The sequence below is a fragment of the Micropterus dolomieu genome, linkage group LG02 (assembly GCF_021292245.1).
Source record: "Micropterus dolomieu isolate WLL.071019.BEF.003 ecotype Adirondacks linkage group LG02, ASM2129224v1, whole genome shotgun sequence".
Lineage (NCBI taxonomy): Eukaryota > Metazoa > Chordata > Actinopteri > Centrarchiformes > Centrarchidae > Micropterus > Micropterus dolomieu.
This window is the reverse complement of record NC_060151.1, coordinates 17,533,319-17,552,579: the sequence shown is the minus strand read 5'-3', so window position 1 is coordinate 17,552,579 and position 19,261 is coordinate 17,533,319. Positions and strand designations below refer to the sequence as shown.

General features: G+C 40.3%; 1 protein-coding gene across 1 annotated transcript in view; it reads left to right on the top strand.

Moving 5' to 3' along the window:
* Window positions 1-19,261, top strand: part of prkar1b (protein kinase, cAMP-dependent, regulatory, type I, beta) — a 70,326-nt gene that overhangs the window by 38,030 nt on the left and 13,035 nt on the right. The window contains exons 6-8 of the mRNA XM_046029536.1: window positions 4,627-4,688; window positions 9,623-9,669; window positions 14,701-14,859. Coding sequence (XP_045885492.1) covers window positions 4,627-4,688; window positions 9,623-9,669; window positions 14,701-14,859 — 268 coding nt within the window. The remainder of the gene's footprint in view (window positions 1-4,626; window positions 4,689-9,622; window positions 9,670-14,700; window positions 14,860-19,261) is intronic.

Below are 19,261 nucleotides of genomic sequence, written 5' to 3'. Positions count from 1 at the left end.
TGGTGATGTTGGATGCTGGTTGTTTGGGTGTTGACAGGTGTCTTTTATACAGGTAACGAGGTGAGGCAGGTGTATTTGATGTAGATAATTGGTTGGGATTGGGGCTGTGTCTTAAAGAAAGACTAACTGGCTTGTAGGAGCCAGAATACTTGCTGTTTGGTAGGGGGTCAAATACTTGTTTTTCCTCATCAGATGGTTATCAATTTTTATAAATTCATATGATGTGATTTTCTGGAATTTTCCTTGGGATTCTGTCTTTCACTGTTAGAATGTACATATGATTAAAATTATAGATCGTTGCATTCTTTGTAAGTGGGCAAACCTGCAAAATCAGCAAGGGGTCAAATACTTATTTCCCCCACTGTATATACATATATACGGGCAATGTACTGTCTATATGATGTCATCTGGACTGTGTGTGTGCACAGGGGGTTAAGTGATTGTTGTCATTTGATGATATTATTTTTTATTTTACCTTTATTTAACCAGAAAGAAAACTCATTGAAATTAAAAATCTCTTTTCCATGAGCGTCCTGGCCAAGACAGGCAGCAGCACAATTTACAAGGTTGCAGACATTAAAACATATAACATATCAGCGATGGGGATGCTCCGAATGTTTGGCCACTGAAATTAATCGGCCGAAAATAGCAAAAAAAAGCACTTTCAGTGTTCAGACTAATAATCCAAAAGACCAAAAAATTTTACAGAACCATTACATTGACATTTTGGCAGGGTGGAAGCATTTTAATGTGTCCAAGAATGACTCAAAAATCGCCGTTTGCAGACACTGTTCTGCTGAATTGTCTCCTAGCACATCTACTCCATCTGTGGCTGACTTCTTAGAAAAGGCAACCTGCTCTGAGTGTTTGTCACTTGTTTATGAGAAGGTGATTAAACTAGCCGCACCTAAATTAGGAGTGCACTACGTGAGGGCTGTGAAGTCTCCATGTTGCGCGATACAAGAACCACATACAACATTATATATATATATATATATAACATTATATATGGGTCCGACTTGATGAATTTAGCACGAGGATACACATGTGAAAATATCCAGTTTTCAAGTGTCTATACAGGATGGAAATAAGATTAGGCTAACTGGATTATATTCACAGAAAGTATAAAACATATTACATGTGTCCATTAAAAGTTAATAGACACATGTAATTTACTTTACCGGACCTTCTCGGGTCTCAGACCTGTCCCCCATAGTCTCTCCAAATCCTGTGGGAAACACTGAGTAAAAGCACATTTACAAAAAGATTGTTAATGTCAAATATCAGTATAGGATATGTTGCTGCAACAAAATTCATCCAACTTGTGTTCTGAGTTAAGGTTACACAACTTAATGAGAGTTGTTAAGACCAACTTGTGGTAAAAGGACAGGCTCTTCTTTAAAACCATCTACAGTGGTTTCAACACACTGACTCGTTGAAAAGAGACAAGCCACAGGCTGTAGGATTAGTGGTGATAACAAAACAGAGTTCCCCACTAAAAAGCCTCCATTGTGAGAGTGAGATTATCATACATTGGATATCAGATCTTTCACAAAACTACCTAACACTGATGATAGCTGAAGAAAAGAGTAAAAAACAATCATGGAAGGAAAAAGAAGACAATCTGCTAACAAAAAAAAACGTAATTAGACTAAACGGTAGGGCAAATTTTGTTGAAATCGCAATATGGTCTACTGCAATTTTCAAATCGCAGACGTTGCAGTATTTGTTATAGGTTATATGTTTGTCAAAATATAATTTTAAATGACATATTGTTGTGCTACAGAGATGTCCTGGCGTACACATCATATTCTAGAGACTTGTTTGGTACAGATGTACACTGAGTAAAGCACATTTTGACGATTTAATTTATGCAATGGTAAAAAAAGGCAAAATAAATGTGAATGTACTTGTTCATTATATTCAGTTTCGGCTTCAGCCAAGAATTTCATTTCGGTGCATCCCTAGTCAGCGAGCATAGTATGAAAATAGAGTGGGCATTTACATGGATGCATTTTTTTTCTTGCGTGCATGTGTACTAGTAAGTGTACGTGAGGGCACATGCACATGTGTTGCAGAGAAGTATCTCCGCATAGCTCAACCATGACAGAAGCTTTGTCTTCCTCCCTAGGGTGGAGGTGAACTTCTTAGACCCCCTCAGAGTCTGCGGGGTCTCTCTGTCTCTTTCTGTCTGTCTTTGTCAGAACAGCACATCCATTGTATTGGGGGGGTGGGGGTGCGTTGCCTTTTCATAAGGTCAGAGGGGCTACAGGTAGCGGAAAGGACAAGATTAATCACTTCATCTGGGACAGGCAGGGAAGGGGGCGATAGACCGAGAGATGAGAGAAATAGGTGGGGCAGCAAGAGAATTAGAGGGAAGAAAGGGGTAATTGAGAGGGGAGAAGGAAGAGAAAAAGTTATCGAGAACAGACAGGGAGGAAGTTGGGGATTAAGAAAGGGAAAGAGAGACAGGTAGAGACGAGGGGAAGTAATTACCTGCATAAGTGTCTTTGTTGTGCTCACCGATGCATTCAGCAGGCAGGGCATGGAAAGAGAGAGGTGGCCAAGGGTAATTGCCTAAATGCAGGTTCGCTTGCCTTTGATCCTCTTGCTATGACTGTGTCTAGGGTCTTGAGCATCCTACTTAGCTGTGCAATGCATCATCATCATTGACACTATCATCACCATCACCACTATGAGGGGGCTCAAATCAAAGCACAACCTATCTTGAGTTAAATACAGATTTTGAAATTTCAACATCAAGATACGACACAAAGGTTAATTACTTGTATGCGCTGATTTCCCCCATGGTATTTTTACTCTGTTCTCCTGTTGAATTTCCTCTTTTTGTAAATTACACATTACTAGTTACACGTGACTTGAAGCCGACTGCTCTGAAAGCTCCCTGAATAAACAGACTCCATGCCGAGCGCAGGTGGTCACAGATGTGGGGAGAGTTGCTGCAGATGTTGCTCTGACTAATGACCATCAAAGCGTTTTGAGTTTGCGTGTCATATGAGAGTGCCAGTGTATGTGTTTTAATATATGCTTAAATATGTTGTTTGACTTACAAATGTGTGTGTACTGGTTGCATGTAGCACACGTGTTACTGTATATGGAGGTTGTGATGTGAGAGTGTGTCTGTGCATCTTTTAGCCTGTGCTTGGACACTTCAAAGAGTGAGTGTGTTTTTTTGTTCACATGTGTGCACTGTGTGTGCTGGAGTGTGTGTGGGAGTCTGTGGCCAGCTGCATCGCACAGAGCCTACCTGTGGGTGTAGTTGGCCCAAATCCACCTTTTTAAGTCTGCTTTTATTCAGTGTCACATAAACAAACACCAGCAGGGTCCGTTCACTTCCAAATCACTCAATAACATCCTCAGATCTCTCCCCAACATCTGTTGAGCTGCAGTTTATTTGTTTTTATGTTGTTTTTTTTACCAGGGAAGTTCATGTAAAAGCAACACTTTTATGTCTGTAGTGTGCAGCAAGGTGTGTTTGGCTGTGTAAACCTTTCATTTCAAAGTGCTGCATAGCCCAGTGCACTGTCATGAGCACAGACATATTCAACACCCACACGGTATTTTGTGCAAACCTGTGTGTTTTCATAGACAATATATACTCAGACACAGACACACTGGTGTAAACACATACGTTCAGTGACACACACACACACACACACACACAGAAACATAACGGAGAACGGGCTGTAACTTGCCCCACATTCACTCAGCAGGTCTTGTAAGCCTTTGATATGCCTGACCTTCTTTTATTGTTTTTTTTCTCCTATATTTCTCTTTTAGACGAGAGGTATGTAACTGATTAGATAGATAAATACCTTGGAGGTGAGAGGAGGAGAGGAAGGATACTGAGTTTTCTCTTGTCCCAACACATCTCAGCAGTGGAACTTTAATCTGCTGAGGCTTCATGCATTTAAACAGCCCGATTAGGAACAGTCTAACAGGCGCTTTCCCTGCCGGGCTGAGACATAAATGAAGTGCTTAGGCACAGCCATCATTTTGTTTGTTTTCTCAGCGCCTCTTTCTAAAGATACACTCAGAGATAAAGGCTTTGATCATGTGCTGAATCAACACAGAGTCGTGTTTAAGCCAATGTGCAGTTCCAATACAGTGTAAAGATGCAGAGAAAGTGGCTAAAGCTTTGTAATGCTGATTTATCTGGTGATAATGTTCTCTTATGTTTGGTACTTGACAAAGTTCACAAAGTTCAGTCTAAGCACCAGTAGTAATAGATAAGTAGTAATCATTATTAACAATTATAGTGTCATATTGTTTATGTTTTTGAGCCTGACAATGAACAAAACTGTGGTGGATTAAACCGTTAAACCGATGTTCTCATTGGCACATGTTTGTTCTTTTAACTGAAGATAGTGGGTTTGTTTGGTGATTACACATTCGGGTATCTTGTGTGTGCGGAATGAGGACTGTCCCCTTGGCTGTGGTATACTGAGGGATAGAGTTGACACAGTGATGACGGCTGCTCCGTCTTTACCATTATCTCTTCCACAGAACAAACTCTTGTGTGTGCGCCATAATAGCATGTATGTTGGTTATAACTGTATTCTCCTTTCCTTCTCCCTTCTCCCTCTCTGTTTCTTTCTCCTTCAGTGACATATTTGATGCCATGTTCCCAGTCACTCACATTGCAGGGGAAACAGTTATCCAGCAAGGTATGTATAAACAAAAATCATGTGCAACAGTATATGTTGGGTTTCAGGAATTAATAATATGTTAAAATAGATCTGAGGGTGTGGTGATTACAGTTTTTCTCACTTGCTTAACCAGGCTTTACAACTAAACTTTCAAAACCATAACCAAAACTTTTTCGTACACCCATTTCCCTAAACTCTACACACAAATCCGTTCATTTCTCATTGCCTACACCATCTGGTCATTGAGAAAACACTAACATTCAATATTGTTCACTCAATCAGCACAGGGTGAGCTCAATTAGCACACAGCTACCCAGGTGGAAACAGAAACAGTCATAACTGATAACACATCAATCAAAACCTTCAATAGATAGATAAAAGGCCCAGAGTCAGTTCATTCAGTTTTGGAACAATGGATCCAGAGAAATCTGAAGGAAGAGGCAGAGGACACCAGAGAGGAGGAGGAGGAGGAGAGGAGTAAGAGGTGAAGGAAGAGGAACAGTAGGAGTTGGAGGAGGAGATGGGATAGGAGGAAGATGAGGAGGTGGAGGAAGAAGAGTAAGAAGAGACAGCAAGAGTAGGGCGGAAGAGGAGGGAGGAGGAGGAGGTAGAAAAGGAGGTTGAGGATGGGAATCTCTGGCCTGTTCCAGACCAAAGACAAGACGCTGGAGAAGAATAATTTGTTGTTTGGTGTGTTGTACTGTATAGTGCACTAAGGAATAAAAAATGTGCAAATATAGCCAACCAGTCTCGTGTTTGTAGAGGTGTATGTGGTTGTTCTGTAGCAGCCTGTTGTCATTTGCATTTAATTTAATCGGTGTAAATGGGGTAGATGGCTGTGCCTAATGGCACTGCTGCCTTCAGATGTCTGCAGGGATTTAATGAACTGCAGAAGAAGCTTTTCATATAGTATAAAGCAGCTATTTAACTTATAGTTAAATGCAGACTTACAGATGTTTCTCCTTTAACCACGTTTAACATAATTTTTTTATGCGTATTTAATCACATCTAGTGGTTTAATTAAAAATGTTTATTTACCTTTTAACCATTATTGCCAAGCATTTAATCCAAGCAGATCAGCGTTGCACCAGAAACATGGTATTCTGCGACATCTATTCTCAGCACGACTCATTTTCCACCAAAATACCAACAACTTCCTTTGCACTGCCTTATTTGAATGAACCTCCTATCTGTTTGCGCCTCTCTCTAACCTTTACGCCATGTGTTCTACACTGGGCACTAAAAAAACACAGACAAAGTGAATTCCATGGTCAGGAAAATACCAAAGCCCCACACATTGCCCCTGTCGGCACCAGACATCAGGTCCCTCTCCTCTGCCTAACCACAGTCGTCAAAGCCTTCACTCCAGACATCCCTGGACTTTGAAGGAACACAGAGCTTAGCAGGGCCAGACTGTATTTTTTCCAGTAACCCCCACCCCCCACTCACCCACTTAAACTTCTACCGAACACAGATACACATATTTGATACACTGAAAACACACATTCTCCCAGACAAATGACCACTTTCAGATAATACTGTGTTCACACCTGCATAAATGAATCACATAGATTACACTTGTGGAGCATGCCATACAAGCACACACTCTCTTAGACAATGAGTGAATGAAAACTATCAGCTTTCGGACACACACTGGATCACACACTCGCTCAGTAACTCCCACCTACTCTAAGACAGCATCTAGGAGAAGGCTATATCAGTCCTAATTTGGTGATAATAAGTCTAGCTGACTTTGCAGGGCCCCCAGTCTCAGGCAGCCCTTTGTTATATACACTATAGTGTGTGGTATACAGTATATAGAGCGCCGATGTCATTGCTAATGTCTGGACTACTGTGCAGCTTCAAAAAAACCCACCCCTGCCACTGGTCCATCACACACTATTTAGACACAGCAAGAGTTATCGACGCTGTGCCTCGAATAGTATTTAAACAAAGGTAGAATTTACTCTATCGTAATGTAAAATGGAATAGATATATTTTTATTTCATTCTAATCAACTGTCTAATGTAATACATCAGGTTAATTTAATCTGCTGTTTCTGACATATATCCAATTTTACAGCTATAAGCGATTGGTTTGTTGGTAAAAGAAACATATTATGTATGATTCCACATGTGAAATATCAAATTCCAACATGAAATCAGTTCTGAAAGATGGACACATCTGCCTTAACGGTGCACCAGCATCGTGGTACAAAACACAAAGTCAGAGGTTGTAACCCATGTTTTCCTTTTGAGCAAAGCCAAAGAACCTTAACAGTGTGTATGACAATTAGCTTGTGTCGAAACAAGGCCACGCTGAGTACACCAGCCTACCTTTATGTGTGTGTGTTTGTGTATGTGTGTGTATATGTTATTGTTGTTGTCAAGATTGCCCAATCCAAGACCAAGTTAAGACCAAGACCGAGGGAGGGCGAGACCAATTCCCCACATTACATGACGCACACTAAAATGCGGAATTCTCAAACACTCCTTTACCATGCTTACCATCGCGGGTAGGGGTGACAGTCGTTAAGGGGAACAACATATTTTTAATTAGGGTTATTGGTTGCATTTGAAGAAATACATTTTACATCCAATCAAAGTTAGGATGTTAACAAATAAATGAGACAATGCAAAAGTAATTTATTGATATTCCCAAAGTTATGGTCTTGACTGGTCTTGAAATAAAATCCCAAGTCCTCAATGTCTGAGTCCGAGACGAGACCAAGACCATCAAAAAGTGGTCTTAAGACCAGTCTCGAGTACTACAGCATTAGTTTATGTATCTGTGTGTGTGTGTCTATGTATCTATGTGTGTGTGTGCACGTTCAGGTCAAATATTTGCCTGCACTCTCAGGCACAGGGGGGATGGAAAGGCGCAAAACAAAGATTTGAGCACCGAAGTGATAAAAGACAGGAAGAGTAGAAGAATAGAAAGGCAGAGAGAGATAGGAGCGGGCCAAGTTGCAGCAGGTTATGTGTGTGTGTGTGTGTGTGTGTCTGGGGTCTCCACTGAGAAGGTTCATCAGACAGACAAGGAGCATTTTGTGTGACAAATAGAGCTGTATGATTAACGAGCCCTCTCCACTCAGTATTAATTAGCCGTGTGAACTCCTGTGAACTTTACACACAGGGCGCTCTCAGCCTTTCAAGTCTTCAGGTGAACATACACATAAGAACACATTTACACAGTCATATACACCCTCAACCCGGTACCTAAGAGAAGCATACACATGCATACTTGTGTCATATAGACTCACACATAATTACCAACTTGTACCTCTGAATGGAGTTGTATTTATTGTAAGAGGTAGATGCAGGGAGCGCTTCACAGTGCTCATGTATGTGCCTGTCAGTCCTTTTCAATAATTTCCCTTGATCCCTATGTAATGGATAGCATAATTAAAGGAACACTTTACCATTTTTCAGCCTTATCTCCAGACTGGATGCTTTTAGCAGACATCAACCAACCAGATCCCATTGCTCGATTCAAGGGTTAGGGTTCGCTTCGAAAACTCAGCATGCCCGTGGCAAAGAAAGAAGAGGGATCCAGTCCGCAAACCAAACATTTTTTCCCGGCTTGTGTTAATGATAATAATAATAAACTTTATTTATATAGCAACTTTCACAGTTACAAAGTGGTTTACAAAAAACAGTTATTTATCATAAGGTACTAAAAGATCTGCTAAATAAATTGGGAAACAATCAAGACTTTGTAAGTAATCAATAACATCTTATAATCTATTCTAAAAGCAACAGGTAACCAGTGTAAACTAGGATCGGTGTGATATGATCATGTTTCTTAGACCGAGCCAAGATCCTGGCAGCAGAGTTTTGGATTAGCTGGAAACGGGAGAGGGATTTCTTACTGATACTAGAGAGCAAGGAATTACAATAATCTAACCGACTAATTCTGAAGGCATGCATAAGAGTTTCCAGATTTTTGGCAGAAAGAAAAGGTCTAGACCTCGAAATGTTTCTGATGTGATGAAAGCAGGATTCAACCATTGATTTAACATGTTTGTCTAAGCTGAGGTTTTGATCAAAAATGACACAGAGATTGCTGCAATGCTGAGTTATTGAATGGGACAGTGAACCAAGACTGTTTGACATTTGTGTATTTACACTACCTTGACCTATGATCTAAGAACACCAAGTTGTCTCTATTTTTCATTAATTGAGCATTACAGCCTCATGTGGTTGCTAGCATGGATGTACACTTTGTAGCCTTGTTTTGTCTGTTTCTGTTGAAAAAAACATGGATCTCAGTACGAGTACTTCCTAAGAGAAAATGTGTCTGTGTCACTTTTCTATATAGAGTAGCAATGTCTCGAACAGAATAAATGAAGCTGATGTCTGTGGTTGCATACTACGAATCTGTACTGAGGTGTTGTAGCTCTGCATGCTCAGGCATCGCTGTTTCCACTACTAGGCTACACAAGCAGCAGTAATGAGCACTGCTGTTGTTGCAACTTTCTGATGGCAAGAGCCCTATTTCACAGAGATATTGGCAGGCCTAGTGAAATATGCATTCTGGGTCTGCCCTGAAGCTTTTAGATGCCCTCACTTTGTAAAGACCCACAGAAAAATGATAGTAAGACAAGAAATTCAACAGTTGTTCTTTTAAGGAGAAGGGATATAAGTTGACAGACATGAGGAGGACAGTGTGTGTGTTTATGTAGAAGTTTAGGGAAAGATAAATCCCAACAATTTATCAACCTATTTTTCTTCCCCCAGCTCACAGAGAGTGGTATTCCAAGTGTTTGACAAATGATTTTAATCCCTTAATGCACCCATTTTGGTTTAATGGTTTAAAAATCCACCTTTTGAGAACTTAAGCAGCAGGTGGAAGTAATAGGAAGAGTAGGCTTTCCTGTTGGCTCCAAGTCCTGCTTTTTTCTGCTCTCACACACAAAGTCCTGTGTTTCTCCCTTTTTTTCTTCCCTCCAGGCGATGAAGGAGACAACTTCTATGTGATTGACCAAGGTGAAGTGGATGTAAGTGGCTGACATGGACGCACAAGCACACACACAAAAAATTTCTCTAATTTCTTACGTTATACTTTAAATTCACTAAAGCAAACCATTACAAATGAAGGTGGAGTGTGCCAATATTAGCATTTATTCACCTGTTTTGAAGTGTTGGCCAAAAGAAGGATTTTGACTCAGTGGGAAAACCCTGCCTCTCCACTCATGTTGAGACAATGTTTCCCTCTAACAATGCACAGGTTGTATTGGATTGCCCCCATGTTTTGTTCTCTTCAAAGTTTGGTTCCACTCCGATGACAATCTGAACACAGTGCTTTAGAGGCTAGCCCACTGTGAAGGCAGCCAAACTGAGAACGTCTTTTGTCTTAGCAAGCCTGACACAGAGCGATAGAGTTAAGTGGAGAGATAAAACAGGAGCTGTTGGAAAATTAAACAGGAAGTGACCTTATCGGCTTACAGCGGCGAGCACGGAGACAGTGGGTAAGAGGAGAGAAGCAGGTTGGCAAGCTGGGCTGAGCATGCCGATATAGACGACCCACCTTTGAGACAGAAAGAAGTGTGTAGAAATACTGAGATGGTGCCTTGATAGAAGGACTGCGTAACAACTAATGGCATGATTGTTTTCTATAGAAGGGAAGCTGTGTGCACAACCATTCTATTTTTTGGCAAGGTCCACAGCAGAGACTATCGGCACACTGGATGATATCTCCCTAACTTTACTAACGAGAACAAGCCTCGTCTTTTAGGCCTGGTAAAACGTTGCCTGTGGCTGAACAATTTTTACTGTGATTATTTTGACTGATATCGCAATTGCGATATGATTTGCATTTTTACATAATTATTCTCATTTTCATGTAAAAACCTATTAAAAATTTATTATGGATTTATTATTTTTGTGTACATCTGTACCAAACAAAGATGTTTTCTCAAGTCTCTAGAATATGATATATATGATACACCAGGACATCTCTGTAGCACAACAATATTTTCATTTATAATTATATTTTAGTTATATATAACCTATAACAAATACTGCAACGTCTGCGATTTGAAAATTGCAGTAGACCATATTGCAATTTCGACAAAATTTGCCCTACCGTTTAGTCTAATTAAGTTTTTTTGTTAGCAGATTTTCTTTTTCCTTCCATGTTTGTTTTTTACTCTTTTCTTCAGCTATCATCAGTGTTAGGTAGTTTTGTGAAAGATCTGATATATATATATCTGATATATATACAGTATGTATGATAATCTCACTCTCACAATGGAGGCTTTTTAGTGGGGAACACTGTTTTGTTATCACCACTAATCCTACAGCCTGTGGCTTGTCTCTTTTCAACGAGTCAGTGTGTTGAAACCACTGTAGTTAGTTTTAAAGAAGAGCCTGTCCTTTTACCACAAGTTGGTCTTTACAACTCTCATTAAGTTGTGTAACCTTAACTCAGAACACAAGTTGGATGAATTTTGTTGCAGCAACATATCCTATACTGATATTTGACATTAACAATCTTTTCTTATATTTTCCATAAAACTGTCTCTTGCCCAACTTTATATTAGATTCACAGTTGCTCTGGTGCTGCTCCCACAGCCAGGATCCTATCATTCTGCACTCAAGTTGGGGGAAGACCTCTATCCTTGGCCTCACCCCAGTGCTCATCTGTCTGTCCTTCACCTCACCCTACAATCCACCCCTCTATCTCTACAGACAGCTGCTGCCTCCCAGCCACAGCTCCAGCACTAAACTACTTCAAGCTCAGTGCCGAGGTTATTAAAGTGTGGAGATGTCTCTCATTAGACGGGGGTGTAAATCTGCTGGCATCCCATAAACTGCCTGAAAGCTGACAACCACTGCCACTGATGTAAACACCCCTCCATGTCTGCACACAAATGTATTCACTTACAGACATTGGCCTGTATTTATATGGGTGCACCACAAAGGAAATGAAAGCTTTCATTCCAAAATGCGAGATGATCTTGCTGGAAAAAAATGCTATTTGTAATTAAATATTGAGTATCTGGTAACACTTTACTTTAAGTCCTCCTATTTAGCATTTATAAGAAGTATACATAATAGATGTATAACTATAGATATAACACACTATAACGTAGTTGTAAGCTGATATAAGTATATATTAATGTATTTGTCAGCAACTGTAACTCCTCCTATGGGCAACCATAACTGTAGACAGGTGTATATACAGATAATAAATCACATTATAGTAAAACTCAATTGTAATTATATAAACTATTTTCTTAATAAGAGACAATTTAATTGTAGACAAATGCTTTACATTAAATCTGCTTACAGCTACAATCTAGTGTGGTGTAATTCATTAAATGTTTGCATAATGCTAATAAATGCTAAATGCAGATGATTGTATTTGGATATTTGGTGACTTAAGGTAATTTATTCAAGTTCTTTTACCTTAACTTGAACCCAGATGCACCCTGTATTGGGAGATTCATGTCTGAAACTAGTATTGCATCACCCTATCCACCATTTTTATCCACACCAAACACGCATCAAACATCAAGCATCTAAATGAGCTTATATCACAACATAAATTGCTCTGTGAGCACTGTACACTGCTGCAGTTATAAGCATCCAGTTATCTCTAATCACAATGCATCCTCATGTCCAACCTCTCAAACCAAAGCTAATCTCCCCCTGAGATCAGCTGTATAGCTCACATCACTTAAATCATCAGAATTACAGACTAATTAGCTGGATAAAAGTAACAACAAATGCGCCAATATACATACACAATTGCATACAACCGCTGACATACTGTAGCTGTTTTCGCCGTTTTCAGTCCAAAAATCAGCTGATTTGTTTCTAAAAATATCCCTGGGCGCCATGTTGATTATTGCACAATACCTGGGAGCTGTGCCTTTCTTCTCTCACCTTCTGCAGAGGAGGAGAAGCGCTGCTTTGGAACACACGGGCTTTATCGTGGTCTGGTAGCCGAACCATAATAGCTACAAAGACCATCCATCATATCAAATGCATTCTGTTCTCAGGTTATATGCCTGTAAAGCATGGGAGTGCTTTTGGTCATAGTAATGTTGATGAATATTCACTGTTATTATCAACATTTCAATGTTTTGGAAACTTTATGTTATTTGGAACGTGGTTGTATGGACATAAACAGTGTTTTAAAGATAACTCCCAATAAAAGTCAACATTTAAACAGTAAATATTGATAATATATAATTGCCGGGTATATTTAAAAAAAAAAATTGTATGATAACTGTTTTATTTTAGTTTATTTTCATCAAATTTACTGTTACAGTTGCATTCCAGGTGTATTAGAAGATATTCAGTTGCATTCTAATCTGTGATGATGGCTTTGATAATTTATTGCATTTAAAGGATAGCTTTTTTACCAGGCAAGGATGAAAATATAATATTTTTCTTTATTGCATCTCCATTTAGTCTGTAATGTTAAAATAAATATATTAATTTACGGATGGATTATTATAAATGGTTTTATATTCCTTAGTTTCTGACCTTTCAAATGAGACCAGAATTGTGCATCTAGGCTTATTCCTATTCATTTTAGGTATGTTATATTAGGCGTTTTTTCCTGGAAAAAGGTGGCAGTTTCCAACAGGTTAATGCAAGCAATTATTTTGTAGGGAGAAGCCTTATTTTATTTTTTATTAGTGGTAGATACAACATTTGGGAATTAAATAAGTAATTGCTGCCAAATTGACAACAAATAGAGACAGACCTTCTCTGTCACACACTTACACAGCTCAGGGGCATACACAAAGAAACACACTCCACGTAACTACAAACAGAAATACACAGCAACACTGCCTGTTCATCCACCTTCCAGTATTTTTGATTTGTTGCTTTTTAATTACCATCAGGCGCACACAGTTTGCTGGAGGTATTCACATATTAAAAACTCAGTGACAGCTGTGAAACAGCGTACATTGTTCAAGCCATGAATTGTCTTTTTCATCATGAACTCCATTTTACCTTATGCACAGTGCTGCCTCTTGACAGCACAAGTGTTTCCAGTCCTTATGTACCTCCTTTTCTGCAAGTTTTTGCTCCAGTTTTACACTTGCATACCTGATCCAGTTAGGATGTAATGCTGACTCGTTTGAAACAGCTCCACCTGACCAGGAGCTGCATGAATGTGTTTGTGGGAGCTTATGGGATCAGACAACAATGAAGACTGAACAAAGACTTGCAGGTCAGGAGATACTTGAGGACTAGAACGGGAAACTGTTCGGTAAAAAATACTGTTACCTGTATGCTCTGATGTAACACTTTCGCAACACTCATACGATTGTTCTTCTAAGCATAACCAGCACTCTGCATCTCTTTGAAGCCACCCCAGTTTATAGTGAGGGATGAGTCCCATGTGGTTGGAAATGGCTTGCAACAATTCTGGCAATTCACAGCCACTGGAGGGATAAATCCTCCCTCCCTGCCTCCCTCGCCTCCTTTCTCTGGGCGTTATTAAGTCAACAAGATAGTGGATAGTGTGTCGACAGGTGAAACCGTAACGGCCCTAGAGACAGCCTGAATGACTCTGAATGAGGTTGTATTGTCTGTAGAGCTATAGTGGCTGGCCTAAATAGAGCCGTATGTGTGCACGTTCATGGAGGTGAACAATCATGTGAGTGCATGTATGTGGTTTTTGATCTGAGAGGAGACCCACAAAGTCAACCACAGCTTTGTGTCCTCCATCACTCCCAAATCAAAGGGAAGGTCCTAAAAAGAAAATGAAAGGGATGGATGGAGAGATAGGAGGGATAGAGGGCCTTTTAGAGGGTCTTATTTGAGGGCTTAGTGGGGATCAAATGCTTAGGGACAAGCCTAGTGAGAATATCAAACAACCCGCAAACTGAGGAGAGAGAGAGAGGGAGGAGAAGGGTCGGGAAAGTTGCCTCAGGATGGACAGAGTGGGAGTTGAAATGAAACAGTTACATTATTCACAGTCTACACAGCAATGATTGACATTCTAGAGAAGCATTTAAGGTCATATAAAACCCTAACCATCAGTGTTTTTTTTCTGTCTGCAGGTGTATGTGAACGGGGAGTGGGTGACCAGTATTGGAGAAGGAGGTAGTTTTGGAGAACTGGCCCTGATCTATGGGACTCCCAGAGCTGCCACCGTCAAGGCCAAGACTGATCTTAAATTGTGGGGCATCGACCGAGACAGCTACCGGCGCATCCTCATGGTATGAATTTTAACACAGACTTATACCCCATCAGTATACACTTTGAGGTATGTTCAAGCTTGCAGCACTATATCTCAGGCTAATACTCAACCGGGTTGGGTAGCCATTATTTCAAGTTAACATTGAAGGTGCCCTGTGGAGTTTTCTTATAAACAAATGTGTTTACATTCAGTGTTTCTCACCAAAACACAGTGTATCCTTGAGCTCTAACAAACATGTTGAATGCATTTCATTTCTCATAAAACATAAAACACAAGTTGTTTTTTAAAGTACGTATCATGCCTAGTTTAGATTCAGGTTTACTTGCTTGCAGTCTTTTTCTTTCATGTCTTTGTCTCTTATATCTCGGCGCATTACTTCCACCTGTAGCTCTGTGTAATGGTGTGAAACCGGAGATAAACAAAACGGTGACTAATTCAGGAAAACAGCTCTATAGCGCTACTCACTCAAACACATTCACGTTTAGCAGGCTGCAGAGAGAGCAGTCCAACACCTGCCAGCCTGCATCACAGATCAGAAAAAAAATTATAGTAGAAACAGCAATATCAGTGTTTACACTCAGTACTCTCACCTCCTAAAAATGGAACACCATTACGTCACCTTAATTTCCAGTGGATGATGGATACCAAAATAGAAATACAATTAATCTTGTGGCTCTAAAACGCCAATTGTTATTATTATAATACATTATTAAATGGGCATATAACTTTTGTTTTTTAACTTGTTTTTTCGGGGGTACTTCTTGGGGTACCTCATTAAATGTCTGCAAAAACAGTCACTTTATCGATCTTCAATATTCTTCAGTACACTACAGATAAGGAAGTGATATCCAAGTTTATAGTTCAAATATTCAAATATATTTTCTTAGAACATTTTGGCCTTTGCATTGCACCTTCCTAATTTCTTTCTTAGGACAAAAAAATCCGGTAGGACCCTCCTTCTCCTCTCTCCAAAGTATGCAGGACGACGCACAATGACATTCTATACTCTTCCCATTATTCAGCAGAAAATATGCTCCAGTCTACAAAGCTCCAATATTTTGTTGTAGCATACTATGACACAATACTGTGTGATATACACACAATAAAAATGCGCTGTAGGAGACTCTCTACACTCTTATCATTTGTGGTCCTTCACTTGCAATATTTTCTCCCACTCAACCACTTAAGATTCATTAAACACTTAAAACAGTTACTTACGTTTTTATACTCAAAATACACACACACACACACACACACACACACACACACGCATTCACAGACCCACATAAAAAACCACCTCCACCGCTTGGCGTGTCCTCCCTTTTAGTGTTTCTCTAGATCTGTTGCTAGACGAAGAACTGGGAAAGAGGCAAAAAAGGGAGTGTTATGGAGGAGAGAGAGGGTCAATCCTAATGCCTCTACACACACTTCCTGCTCCAAGAGCTTATCTAGCAGGAATGTCTAAATGTTTAAACTGGAAACACAAGGTGCTCTGCCCTAGCTGTCATACAGATTCTCTCTCTCTCTCACACACACACACACACACATACACATTTTGGGTGCTGTTAGAAATACTAATTGCTGTGTGTGTGTATTACTCTCAATGCCCAACTAAAGGCTTCCTCAAATGTCCCTAACACTTTACTCCAACTAGATTAGATAGCCCCCAATTAACCTTACAAACACTACTGTGCATCTAAGCCTTCGTCATCAGTAAAATTCTGCTCTGTGTCAAACTGTTTGAACCTGCAGAGATGGAAGAAGTTCTGTATTTGGAACCTGCAGCTCAGTGTAAAGTTGGCACAGGCCTGCCCAGCACTCATGTCACCTCTTAAGCACATTGCTGAACTGAGGGCACAGTCTGCCCTGGTAACCTTTCTTTTAGAGGATTCTCTCTCTCTCTCTCTCTCTCTTTCTCTCTCTCTCTCTCTCTCTCTCTCCAGCTCTCATTCCTTCGTTCCTTCCAGCAGCAGCAGCAGCAGCAGGACTGGAGACGGGTGAAGCAGAATTCAATTATGTGAACCTGTAGTTAATTATTGCTGTCAATGATTTGTAAAGCTGTTTTTATAAAGTGTGGTATTCTGGCAACGTCTTAGGCCAACACAATGAGCATTCTCTGTATGTCTAAGTATGTGTGTGTGTTTCCCAGTAAAATTATGCTGAGTGCCTGTGTCTGCAGCTTGTTAGTTAGGAGCTCGGGACCATCAGTTTCACTGTTTGCACATCTGCTTCTCTCCTGTTCTGCTTCTCTACTGGGTCTCCAAACAGTCATATTAATAACCTGACTGAATAGTTTTACGTTTGTACCTTTACAGTCAATGAAATAAGTTGACATATTCTGATTTAGTATTTTTCTATAAACACCATCTCGAGCAACTGTTTCTCTCAAAGGTTATCAACTTTTGCTGGCTGCTCAATATTTTGTTTGATGTACATCAGTGATGAGTGGTTAGCTACATATTAAGTTTGTCGATCTAAGCGAATTACAGTTCACAAACCATTATGCCGATTTATCTCAGGTCCATTGTAATATGAAACCCCAGGTCTTTTTGAATTCTTTTGAAGTAGAGCTGAATCAAATTTGTTGATTAATCAATTAGTTGATTGCCAGAAAAAGAATCGCTAACAAGTTGCATAACAAATTTATCTTTTATGTTATTTAATTAAGCAAAAAATGGCACATATTTTCTGGTTCCAGTTTCTCAAATGTGAGGATTTCCTGATGTTTGTCAGTAATCTTCTCATGTAAAATCCCCCCCCACCCTCCGTTTCTCCATCTTATCCAGGAGTGCATTTAGTAAACAATGTAATACCATTCCCTGTGATAAATACACTCCCTCCATTGTGTAGACCCCAGCCAAACAATGCCCACCTTGTTGTGGTATCTGGTATTTAAATACACACAGCTACAGACAAAGCCATTAACAAACTGACAGACCACTGTCAACAAACAGAACACAAGACAAAAAGAGACAAGAAGAAATGATACCAAGAAATGAGTAGGGATGTTGAGGGGGAGAGGGGGTATGTGTTTCGCATTGGACAGAGATAAAGGTAATGGGGATAGGGCGTAAGGTACGGTTGGTTTAGTCTGGCTTCGCTCCACACCTCAACTCTTTGATGATTCTGCCTCAAAGACAGCGAGCAGACACAGAGGCTGGTTCATCTTTAACCACGGGAGGAGTGAACACATTAGGGCCAACAGGAGTAGGGGAGTTTTGTACATGAAACATGTGCTCAGGCCCTCCCAAGTAGACAGGAGGGATAAGGATGAGGACAAATGTGGATAGAAAAAAAAGAAAGAAAAAAAAAAGATGAGCACCAACAAAATAAGAAAATTTTAGAATCAGAGGTGTAGAAAAGTATCATTTTCATTCCATCCACCCCAGTAAACCCCTATGTTGCTGACACTCTGGCCCACCCAGCCCTTCGTACACCAGTCACATAAATCAGTCCTGCTGTGTAATATAATGTTATGTACGCATGGTAAGCCTTTACGCTCAGCAAGCCTGTCTGAGGAGCTCTATGGGAAGGCTGTGAAATTTGGAGACCAACTCAACATCTCTGTGGAAGGTGGAGTGCGTGTGTGTTTGTGGGTGCGTGTGAAATTGTGTTAGAGGTAGTGTATGTGTGTGAGTGTTTGTATTTGCTTACTTAATGAGCATGAAGTTTCGTCTCTGCAGAGACAGCAACAAAACATAAGTGGCAGAACTAAAAACAGACTCTGTGCTCCGCACGCGCGCGCACACACACACACACACACACACACACACACACACACACAAATCATTTATCCAGGAGGGAGGCAATGCAAGCTACAATTCCTTTAATCAAGTTGTTTACGATTTTGAGTTTGACGTTGGCTCACTTGGGAACATTTTCTCCCCTTTTAAGACAAAATGTGAAATTATATGAAATTAGAGGCAGCAGCGGGACTCAGGCACTTATGCACTAAAGACACCCCAAGCCTCAATATATCATTTCCATATGCAGAGGCAGACACAGGGTGGACAAGATCGCCTCTCCTCACTCTCTCAGTTTCTCTTTATGATCCCGCCCTCTCTGAGTGGTTCTGCGCAATGAGGAGGGAGGAGGAGGAGGGGAGGGGGAGGGGGGGGCAGTTAGGGAAGGGGTCCTCTCTGGGCCCAGACTTGTCAGGAAGCACCTGATTTTCATGGTAGAGGCAGAGGGGGGGGAAGTCCCCTGCCTGGTGGGTGGGGTGGGCCACACACACACAGACACACACATGCAGTGAACATCACACACCTCCTTAAGTATGACACCATGAAATATGTACAGTGTATGTCACACACAATTAATCATAGATTATCCGGGAGTGCAGATTCATTTTTTGTTTCCATATTTTATAATCATGAAATTTGGCAGTACTGATATTTGTTAACTTTTGAGCCTTAAAGACC